Source organism: Mya arenaria, chromosome 4 (assembly GCF_026914265.1).
Source record: "Mya arenaria isolate MELC-2E11 chromosome 4, ASM2691426v1".
NCBI classification, from domain to species: domain Eukaryota; kingdom Metazoa; phylum Mollusca; class Bivalvia; order Myida; family Myidae; genus Mya; species Mya arenaria.
In genome coordinates, this window is record NC_069125.1 from 67,899,267 (window position 1) to 67,911,513 (window position 12,247).

A 12,247-nucleotide genomic window follows, 5' to 3' on the forward strand; every position below is an offset into this window, starting at 1 on the left:
CTTTTATTGTTTTAAACGAGTTATGATTCAAAAATGTCTAACTTAGACTAACATAATTATGCCTGTCTTTAAATATTAATAACTATGGTAGAATCAATGTCATGTTTTGGGTGACACAGCCTTCTCAACGTTTGCGTTAAACGAAGCCATTCCTACACAATTTAAGGTTAAAACTATGCATGTGTCGCGAATTAAAAAAGAAATGAAGGTGGCAGAAATGAACTGCGGAAGGTTAGCCTAGCGAATATACGAAAATACGTCTCAACGTATCTGCGAACGAACCAAAACACCCACATGGTAAACAAAATAAAAATGACGCTTTTTTATTTATAGATATGTTAATGATTATTTTGTTTTAGGAGTTCTATTCCCTGTCAAGTCGAAAGAAATTTTAGTAGTTGTGCATTGAGCTGGACAACTTTGGTTTCGGTCACAACGTGAGCTTTATGACTACGTTCTCGCAAATTATAGAGGGATTGGTAACGTAGATATGATCATTTTCTTGTTTTGGTAGATTAAATAATGACGTCTGTTTAGTTATCAAAAACCCTTACACCGTAAATAAAGACCAAAAGGAAGTAAACGTTGACGCCTGTAGAAACGCAGTACTTTAATTACCGCTGATTGATATGGCGTTATACGTTCCACATCATCAATACAACGAACGTATTTTAGCACACCGTTTTCCACCTTACGGTTTTATAAGTACCGTCAACGCGCGGCATTCTCCGCATATGTGTGTAAGATGTGGATACGGACGGTATAATATTTGATAATATGTTTAGACACAAATTGAACAAATACTTTTCAAAGAAAAAAATGATTGAAGGAAAATTAAAAAATAAATAAATGTTAACAAAACGTTAATATAGTTACCTAAAAATTAATGTATTATTAAACATTCATGTGTACATTGAAACATGATGTCGATTTTTTTTTACACAAACGAAAGTCTCAGAATTGTATGAAATAACTAAAGGAAGCAATGCATTTTTCGAAAATAGGTACTTGGGTTGTTGTCGATATTGGTGTCGGTACAATGGTGTGCCGCCCGGATAGAGCCGCTGACCTACCTCCCGCCGGACCTTCAAGGATACTTCGATACATGCCACAGTACCGGAAACTTTACCACGTATCCAGGTAATACAGATGCAAACGTGCTTATGTTTTAAAAAGTGAGATTCATGCTTGATAGAATATATAATATTCTGTTTGTCTTTTAAAGTCATTGATGCCGCCCAAACTTACATATCGAGCGCAATATGTTTTGACTCCGAATCATGTTATTTAAACGGTTAACACGTTAATATATTAATATTATTTGGAATGACAAAAAACAGATAATTAAGCGTTCACCTATAATAGGAAATAAACTCAAAGGTCTTGAAGTTCCTGACTTTAACTACTTTTCAAAAAGTATGAACATTAAATTAATTTCTTAAAATCAAATCCAATCGCAAATTGGAAGATAATCGCATCATACCTTCTTCATCAATTCTGTCCAAATTATCTTGCCTTTAATATGAATTCAGACTCACTTAAATCTCAATCTGGACAAAACATAGAACTCTGTTTTCTACCGAAACTTGATTCAAACGTGGTTAGAATTTAAATCGATTTCAAGGCGAACACAAGTCATACGAAGAAATAAATATATAAAATTCAATAAAAAGTGTCTACTGTTCAAACACTGGATTGATTCTGGTTATATGCTTCTAAACATCATGCCTTTATTCGCTGGTGTGAAAAACATGAGAAGAATAATGCAAAATTTAAAAACAATCAGAGGTAAACACAATAAAAGAGCTATCCAAACGAGCGGAAAATTATATTTAAATCAGATCATTTTGTAAACACAAAGGATAACGCATGTTTAAATCTAAAATACGACCAAAAGCAGTTAGACCTCACCAGTCAAGGCATAACATTTATCGTTTATATTGTCACGCTGTATATCAAAAACTCTTTACATTATCACTGGCAAAAAACTTTGAACAAACCAAATACCTGGCGATCGTGGTCTTTTACTCTACATTGGTTTATTCAAGATAATAAAATTAAACAAGTATTAACTACTGCATAACAACATGGAAACAAATCTAAACCTATTCCGCTGGCATATCTCAGCAAGTCCTCTTTGTAATCACTGTTACCAAGTCAAAGACAATAACCACTCATTTTTATTGCTCGTGTATTTCATTTTTGGTCAAAGATAAATGACACCTTTAAATATAGTATTATACATAAACTGATAAATAGCTTCGTAATACTTATAATGAGATATAAAATTGAACACAAAGAATTTTATCAACACTATTTGATTTCAAATAGGCTACTGTATGCAGAAATCGTACTTCCTTTCTGAAAGAAAGCAGAACTGTATTAACGTAAATTCATTAGTATATGCCGACCGTTTAATTATTTAAACACTAAATAAAAATAAATGAACTCATAGTCCTCTTCTCAATAAATTCATTATGAAATTTAAAACCATCTTAATAATATTTTGGTAAAGTTAAGTTATAAGTCCCTCATACATATGCAATGTTTAACGATGATATAGTTGTATGTCATGTTCGTCTTGTTCATTATCTGTAATGTAATACTTAGTATGTGATTTTAGAAAATAAACGGATTACCATAAAGCGATTCTAAATGGAAAAAAATGTTTATCGAACTGATGATCTGCTAATTATGTCCATCTCCGTTTTCGAAGAATGGTTATACATGCAATAACGCTACAGTTTAAATAAAAGAAGTACAACGTTTTGGTTTTTTCAAGGTTGAGGGGGGGGCAGTTTGAAATTTCCGAGATTGCAAAACGTCCAATCTGAAGACATGTACACTACTTTTTGCTATATAAATACATGTTTCCCAACACAACACAAAACTGTTTGATACAAGACAATAACGTTCTGCGTAATAATTAAAAAATAATGCGGTTACGTTTTCAGCACAACCTTCGGTAACCGTTGAATAAACTACGTTTTAATTTAATAAGTAAACACAAAAACACATTTCCTTATGATTGATTTGTCTTATCAAGTTTTATTGAGGAAACCAGTGAATAAGGAGCTTCTGAACATAGGCCATGAAAGACCATTCGAGATGATAGGCAATGAATAATTAAGCATGTTTTTGAATTATTATATACTAATACAAGCGCAGAGTAAAACATAATGTTTTAACAAGGAAAATGATCATTTCACATAAATAGTATATACTAATACAAGCGTAGAATACTTTGTAATACATAAAGTTTTAACAAAGAAAATTAATATTCCACAAACAAAATAATTTAAATAAAATTGAAATAATGCATTATTGTAACACTCTTTACAGATAGATAATAAAATATTTTACCAATATCAAATTCCAACTTCCTGCCAGTAACATGAATGCGATTTCACATTTTCAGGCGAGATTCCGTTCTGGGCGTCAATGCAACTTTTTGTCTGCAGATTTGTTCAGCACAGGCAACTGAGTAGTGAGGAAACAAGATTCGTGTATAACACAATAGGCTCCTCTCTGTCACCCTTGTATGGCGGTCAACGACGGGTAAAACGACAGGCGTCTACACCACCTAGAATACGGAAAGAAGTCCGGGCAATGACAATACCAGAACGGGTTCAATATTTCAACGCTCTGAATAGGCTTAAACATGATAGGGTGAGAAGGTCTACTCATATACATATGTTTTTTTCCATTCGCTTATATGTACTAAATGACATTAGACACACAGCCATTCAAAGGCTTATAATATACCTGTTCTAACATACATCGATGACTTTGAGTTTTGTGTATATCAAACAATGCCTTGATCCCATCATCTTACGGTCAAGCAAAGTTCATGAGGGTTTGGTTTGTTTGTATTTGTGTATGTGGTGTAAATATGTTTGTGTCTCTAGTTTATTGTTGTTTTGACCATGAACATGCCCAGCTGTCATATTTTAAGCATTATGAAAATGCAATAGTATGTGTATTTTAAAACATGCATTTGCGAATCTATATTAAGCATTGCACTTTGAGGATTTAGGTGATATTGTGACTTCATACTTCACAAATGACCGATTGAATTGCATTCATAGTTTTTTGGCTCGAATATCATAGGCAAAAAAGCATATATATTCATATTTGTTTGAAATTGAAATATAATGGCTATATCAATAATTATCTAATACTCAAAACGATTTTAATACCCGTTTCAATGTAAACTTTACGCTGCTTAAAAGTGTACAGGTACACCTGTAAAAAGGGACTGAATTTATGTGATAAATGTCCATATTTGAATTGAAAAAGAGGTTCCGCATGGAAATTTATTATCTTAACCCTTGCGACCTTCATTGAAACGGGGCTCTGCAGAACTATGACTACAGAAAAACTACAACACATGTATAGGATCTTAATTAATAAAATGAATTCAAATTGATAAATTGCCAAAGATGCTGGAAAGTTCAACCTGCTCTTTGACACATATTGAATGGTAAAGCAACTGAATGGTCCCCAAATTCAAGCTACATCGATAGAATATGACATGAATGGTCATTGATATGTAAACTACAACTTTGTACGTGTACATGTTTAACAATTTTTACGTACACCTGGTTTGAAATAACATATATATTCTCTGATGCAGAGGCTTCGACCAAATATCTACGATGTTTTGTCATCTTTCCACGAAGGAGATCTCATTGCGTTAGCCCATTTTGGTCCCGCATTTCCAGGCTGGCACAGACTCTATCTCTGGCTGTAAACAAACTTCATACACTTATTTTAATTAACACATTGCACTTGTCTTGATTGTTTTTGGAAAATTGTAATCAACTGCATCGATTTTTAAATTTATGTTCTTGAGTTTATTTTGATTGAATACAATGCATTAATTTTGTTTATTCTTTTCAGATTCGAATCGTTTCTCCGGCTCTACAATCCAAGAGTTACAATACCGTATTGGGCTTCACATTTAGATAACGATATGGACGACTCTAGACAATCCGTCATATTCAGCGATGCATTCTTTGGCCCAGGAGTAGGTCCACCAACTTCTGGACCCTTCCGGAGTTGGCAAACTGCTAACCCGAATACTGTATTCACGCGCGCCATTGGCAATGGTGGGCTCTACACTTACGACGGAATTCAGAGAATTCTTATAAGGACAAGAAATCGGGATATATTAATTCCAACAGCGCAGGCAGACAGTAACTTTGAAATGCAACATGGTGCAGCACATGTCTATGTAGGCGGTTCTATGAATAATTTAAACGAGGCCACACGGGACCCTATTTTCTTTAGCCATCATTGCTTTGTTGATCAAATCTGGGAACGTTTTCGATTTGGACAAAGAGTAGCAGGTGTGCCGACGCAGAGTGACTATCCATGGGACCCAAATGATCCCAGATTTAGACCAGGTCATAATCCTGATGGAATGATGGGCTTTTTTCCGGCTGGTGAACTTAACATTGACTTTACACAACGTACAGGTTATTCTGATTTATTCTTCAGTCTAGTGCAGTATGAACCAGTACCTTCTTGTCCTCGTTGCGGTGACTCGCCATATTTATGGTGTAACCGGAGATTAAACCCTGCGCGATGTGTATCTCGAACAACAGCAGAAATGAGAACTTCAAATAGGGATCTTGTTGACAATATGCCTGGTCTTTTACCAACTGGGTCGGGAACTGTTGCTGGACGCAAGAAGAGACAAGTAACCCAACCTACAGATCAAGTTTGTTCGAAACTACCTTTTATTGATGATTATGATGTGAATACTATGTCTAATAACCTTCCCAATTCATGGGCATATGTTCCTGTAAAAGTGGTAACAAAACGCCCAGTCAACTTCCACGGCTTTCAGAAATACAGTCTGTATGGTGTACAAAATAACAACAACGGGTTGAAGAATGTATTCGTAACACCCGGGAACTACGCAGGGTACAGCACATGCAACAAGCGTATGAGTGAAGCAGGAAAGGTTAAGATTGTTGCTTATGGACTGAATCATTACGCCTATTCGCAGGAGTACGTCATAACTGATAATCGACTTGGAATCAGTGAATCGAGTGGAGTTATTCAAGTTAAAATGCCAGCTGGTACCACCATGTCTGATGTAATGGTTGCTGCTTTTGACGAATGCGGTAGAGTTTGTAGACCATACTGTAAGCAAGGCACGTCTATGACACATAACGGTGATGAAGGTTTTAGTGGCGGCATCCGAGTATCTGCTCAATCGCCCACACAGTACAGTTCCTCATATGGTGATGCCTTGCTCGGTATGTGGAACATACCCTCGCAAAATTCCTGCCCTTCAATTGATCTTAGCCAAGTTCCTCTTTCGTTTTTCTGCGACTATACCGATGCGTGGTTGTGGGATTCGGTTAACCAAAGTCCCAGAGGTGTTTCAAGGGGATCAGTGCCGCAGAAAATCCATGTGAGGCAAGGTTCAGGCAGACAAAAGTTAAGACAAAGACCTCCCCATGGCATTAGGCCAAATCTACGCCATGTTCGTAAGTGTTTACTTTTATATCACTATTCAAGTACTCTTTGCAAGCAAAATTATGTTGAAATAGTTTGTTGTATTGTGGTCATGTAACTGACATTATGGAAGGAATTGTTTTAATATTTGTTTCTTTTTCAGTTCCACCATCGGTTCCCGGGCCTCATACCGTGTATTCCCGTAGAAGGACATCGCGCAGTCTCATCCAATAGATTCTACTAGACGTTTAGAAGGGTTCTATGGTACATGTGCAGGGGTGTCTCGACGTTGTTTTGTCTCGACCTGTTACATCATTATGAGAGTTAAATGTTTGTCTGAGCTACAGAAAAGTAGCTCCGTAGTTTTGCTATTGTTTGTTTTCTGTAAAAAAAAACCTTTTTATTTAATAAAACTTTACAAATGTTAAAGCTTTTACTTGTTCCGGAATTTGTGTGTGTGTTTAAACTTTCTGAGTAAACATTCTAACACAATGTTTAGTTTTGACTGATGATTTATTAGACGTCTGCTTTTTTCTTTTAATTTGTTTTTATTATAAGATAGATAAATTGAGCAAAAAAGTAAAGAAACATTACAATTAACTAACACCTTCAAAAGCGAGTTTTATGCTAATAATAAAAAAAACTCACTGAAATATTATTTCATTGGCGAGTGTTAAGGATTAACTGTCCATTTGAATCATTACATGTGACGACTTAACTGACGCCGCGGACACTTCGAGTCTACTTTTATTTAGAATATTCGCTTGTATCCACGCAATATTTTCGTAAACAAACACTCATAAAAAGTCCTATTAATTACATAATACTTAAATAGTTTTTTTTAATTGACTCGCTTCTGTTTTGGTACCAAATTTATTTCATGGTAATGCATCTAAAACACTTATAGTATAACTATTTGAGTCTTTGATACCGAAACTGCAGGGTAAAACACTTCATGTATAACGGTGTTTTCTGGTTTTGTAGGAGTGCGAATCCATGCCTTTAAAGTCTAGAAAAATTAAGAAAACTGATATCAAAACCTCACGCCCACGAGGTCTCCTACACAAACAGAAGGATATCTTAGCGTTTAAGCCTTTTATTAAATCGCGTTACTTACGCTGTTCAAAACCGTAGACTTTTAAGACAATATTTTACCACTATCAACATTTGTTGAAGAGTTTCAGCAGTCAGTATCTTAGTTTTAACACTCCTAATGATTTGCCACACTTTATTTCGTCATACAAAAAGTGCATTTTACAAAAACATGAGTGAGTCTCTTTTACCATTCTTAACCTTCATTCTATATGTTTATAGCCGATGTGGTTGAATTTGAACCGGTGTTTTTGTAAACATTACTGGCAGGCATGCGCGTGAATCTTTCAAGAGATTGACAAAGGGAAATAACCACTGTGTCTGATCAACACCCAGTATAACTGAAATGCAGTGAATAAGTTTGTAGACTATCGTAATAGCATCCTGGCTAAGATTTCTTAATAAAACACGATATATATATGGATTTTTTTAAAGTATTCTTGGACATAAAAGAAATACTTATCCATAATCATGATCCTTTGTGCATTGAAATTGTAAGCGTTTATTCCTATAGACGATACCAGGAGGCAACGTCTAATAAACACTAGCTGACACACTAAGTGGGTAAACTATACAGTAGTATGTTGACCACTTAAAAATTAAAGGTGTCTAAACGCGTAAAAGAATTAGTGAAAGGAGACTCAAACATGGTATAAACAATCGGTCTGTTTTAAAACAATTTGCAGAGGAGCTTCGGCAAAGAACTGATAGTGTAATTGATGTCTATATATAAGAAACTTCTTCATGTTTGAAAAACTAAACTCAAATTGTGATAGCAACAAATCATTTTTTGATTGAAGAAGATTGGTGAAGAGTAAAAGATGAACAATATCCTTTGTTGAAAATGTTTGTTCAAGCATGTTATATATTTCATTTCCTATAAATATTTGTTCCTTGGAAACTTAAGACGGTTTATTTAGTAGATAAAAAAGAATGAAATGAGTGCTACTCAGTGCATGTCGATTTTACGTGGATAAAATGTGTAAAATGAGGTAAAATGAGGTGTTATTATATTTTTTTGAATATCAGATCACATTTTTTCTAACCGTCACAAATATATCTTTCATTTTATGTATGTATATGTATGATGACTTCCGGTTCCGCTTTCAGTAAACTTGTGATAAATTTTAGGAAAGAAAAACTTATATTTACAATGTGAATTGTGGATTTAAATGGTCAATTTTTGGATATTATTACTAAGATAAGGTTTTGCTACACACCGAAGAAACGTTCTTAAAAAGGGATTAATTGGAGCAAGTTATTTGATAAAACGTTGATGGCTCATTGTGTAAATATGATAACAAAGACATATTGTTGAGCAGTTGTCATAGTAGCCTATGTTTATGTTTATACACGAAGACTTGCCTAGGGGCCACGCTCCTCGGTTCTATTGATAGCCCCAGGGCATGATTAAATAGAGGGTCATCAATCAATTGTACAGCTAACATAACGGGACAATAGTGTATTCAAGATGTCAACCGATTCAACGGATCTTAAAGTACTGGTAAACGAAAGCATATTGCGCATTAAACGTGAACGGATTGCTAGCCAGTGCAACAGCATCTTCGAGGATGACGCTTCGTTCGAGGACCCTGATGCTGATTTATCACAGCCCCTGCTTACCCAGCAGTTCTCTCAGGAACTTGATTACAAACTCGCTAGATAGGGTCCTGAGGATTATATACGTGAACTATTAAGATTATGCTGCAATGATTATACAAAGATTGATAAGTACAGGCATCGGCTTGCGGACAGAGCACGTGCACTTCCGGATTGCCCGCGCACCCGCCTTGTAAACCGTAGGAACTCGTCGCAAGCCACCAGGGAAAAGAAATACGCCAATGACTGCTATGTTATAAATGCATACTTATGCGGAGAACAAACAAAAGAAATTTCTGAGATATTTGCAAGCGCTGGAAATGACACTATAATCTTGTGTAATGACTGTCCATCGCCGAAAGAAAGCATCGTCCAATCTGACTTATTTGCACTCATTGCAAATATGAATTCTGAAATTCTCAAGATATCGGCACAACAAGCTAAAAACTCAGTGCTTGTCGCAGCTATTCAAACTGACATGGCACAGATAGCGAATAATTACAGAGTGCTTAACGGAACGTTTAGAAGTGTACTTGCGAGGCTACCGGAAGCAACCGCTACTTCCGAAATCAGTAAGCTTCAGACTGGGGTGAAGCGTCTTGGCTCTTCCATAGCGACCGTAAATCAACGACTTGTCGACGGTGCTTGGAATAAAACCGATGATACATCCGTGAGCTATAGTGGTCACGATGCAGGAGCTGACGCTGTTCAGCCAAAACATACACCGATGCTATTACGCTGGGAAGTGAAGTGCGCTCTAGGAAGCAGGACATGCATACATGTATAACTTCAGATAACTCCAAAATGACGACACTAATCACACAGGACAATACGAAATCATTGCCGTCAACAAAGCGACAGGAAGCAGCGCCCTTAAAAAGTTCTATACAGCCCGAATCGTACGCCGATGCCATTACGCTCGAAAGTGCCCTGCGCGTACCGGAACAACGAAACACGTAAGGGTACAACTACGTTAGACCCACAAGACTACACGAAACCGTCGTCACCCGAGAAGCATCAGGAAGCAGCGCCCGCACAACGTTCTAAAAAAGAAAACGAGCATTCAAACGTCGACGCAACAAATAGACGTGAAAAGTACAGTGCACAGTCGAGACCGGAAGAACCCGTAGAAGACGAATGCCAGAAGGAAATGAACTTCAGTGACGAAAATATGAATAAGTTCATATCTGTGCGAAGGCGGCGTAATGTGTCATATTTCATTGGTAACATTGATCGTGACGTTGTAGAAAAGGACGTATACGAATACTTTAAACAAAACAATGTGTATCTTTTGTACGCCCGGGTTTTCCACGGTAAATCAGGCTCATCGGCAAAGTTAAACGTACCGGAGGAACTTGAGCCAATTATAGACGATGACAGGTTTTGGCCGGACGGGATTACCTACCGGAAGTGGGTTACTAAGGAGGAGTGGGATGACCAGCGACAGTCCTCGCGAGTGGCCTCTAGGCGTGAGAGCCGTGCCAGACGGTACCAACACAAAAAGCGGGGCTTCGCGGCGACGCGTAACGATTACGAAAGGGATTACAGGCTCGACACGGGAAACGACGTTCGCTACCATAGGACGACCAGCATAGCACACGGTGGGACCAGCGTAGCGAAACCCGGGAATTAGACGATAATTGGGACCCAACGGGCGATTATTGGAGGTCACAAGAAGCCCGGGACGACTGTTTTGAGAGATAGCGATACTAATTGCGGTTTCTTATTTTGATGTTAACGTTGTATATCACACCTAAATACGAGGGCTAAGTTTATTATTTTGTATGCAATAGTTATGATAGTTAATATGTTAGACAAAAATGACATTGATATTTGTTTAATCACTGAGCATAAGTTACTTCAACGATCTGTATCTTTTTTCGACTCGATATATCACAACTATAATTCTTTCGTAACTGTTGATAAAAGTACAGATCAGTATGGACCCTTAAAATGTGGAAAATCTGGGGTTGCAATAGTGTGTAAAGAATCTTTCTCATATTGTATAGAACGAATAGAAACTATTATGAGTGATAGAATTATTGGCATAGAAGTTAAGTGTACTTATTCGATCCCATTGTATATATTTTGTGCGTATTTACCAGCATGTAACGATTTAGATCTTTATCAGTTTGAACTGAGTAATTTAGAGTCATTATTATCGCATTATATCAAGGTGGGGAACGTTATTGCCGCAGGTGACTTTAACGGACATTATCTAACGAATGGATATAAAGGGAACGGTAAATCACGGCTTCTTACAAATTTCATTGCCAAGAACAATCTTTTATCTGGGCAACTATCATGTAGCAAAGGAGATGCTTACACATTTGTGCCCAACCAGTCTACATTGGACTATATTTTCATTGAGGGAACATTCTTAGAAAATCTCAAATCATTCCAAAAAAACGAATAGTGCTGAGATAATGACGTCCGACCACTTACCGATGATAATGAAATTTGCCATTAAGCCGCGACTGCAGGAGATAAGGCTTAACAGGTCGGGCATAGCATGGAACAAATGTACAAATGAAAATATTGAACGCTATAATTGTGCAATTCAAGATGGCCTTAAGTGTATCTTAGACACAGAAATCGACAATTGTAAACCGGACTTCTTAAACGCACTTATCACTGACACGTTACATACGGCATCGTCTTGTCTACCAGTCAGCAAATTTAATGAGCGTGCGAAACCGTATTGGGATCATGAAGTAAAAGCCTCTCACACCGCTGCGCGAGGATTACGAAGAATCTGGATGGCAGCAGGGCGACCAAGAGGTAACGAGTACGATACCTATCGTGAATATAAGCAGGCTAAAGCAAAGTTCAGGAACATTCAGAGATAAAAACAAAGAGAACGTGAAAACAAATACTTAGATGAACTGAATCGCACCGCAGAGCTTGACTATAGACAGTTCTGGAAAACATTAAAGAGTAAGAGTGGGAAAAATACTGAAATTTGTAACGAACTGATATTTGATGATGTGAAATATTCTGATGAAAATGTCGTTAAAGGCTTCCAAAAATATTTTGAAAATATGTTCGATCACAACTATCATCTTTCGCGTGAAGATGAAGCAAT

The 12,247-nt window shown here is 36.8% G+C and overlaps 1 protein-coding gene across 3 annotated transcripts; it reads left to right on the top strand.

The window, feature by feature from the left end:
• Positions 1 to 277: 277 nt before the first annotated feature.
• Positions 278 to 6,900, top strand: LOC128232543 (tyrosinase-like protein 2). 3 transcript variants are annotated; one of them, XM_052946170.1, is made up of 6 exons: positions 278 to 297; positions 1,005 to 1,140; positions 3,419 to 3,669; positions 4,637 to 4,749; positions 4,903 to 6,503; positions 6,635 to 6,900. In XM_052946170.1, the coding sequence occupies exons 1-6, from the start codon at positions 295 to 297 to the stop codon at positions 6,703 to 6,705; spliced, it is 2,175 nt and encodes a 724-aa protein (XP_052802130.1). In that variant the 5' UTR covers positions 278 to 294; the 3' UTR covers positions 6,706 to 6,900. The 3 variants fall into 3 exon arrangements, with proteins under 3 accessions (XP_052802130.1, XP_052802128.1, XP_052802129.1); XM_052946168.1 differs by lacking the exon at positions 278 to 297 and adding an exon at positions 432 to 479; XM_052946169.1 differs by lacking the exon at positions 278 to 297 and adding an exon at positions 629 to 760.
• Positions 6,901 to 12,247: the final 5,347 nt, after the last annotated feature.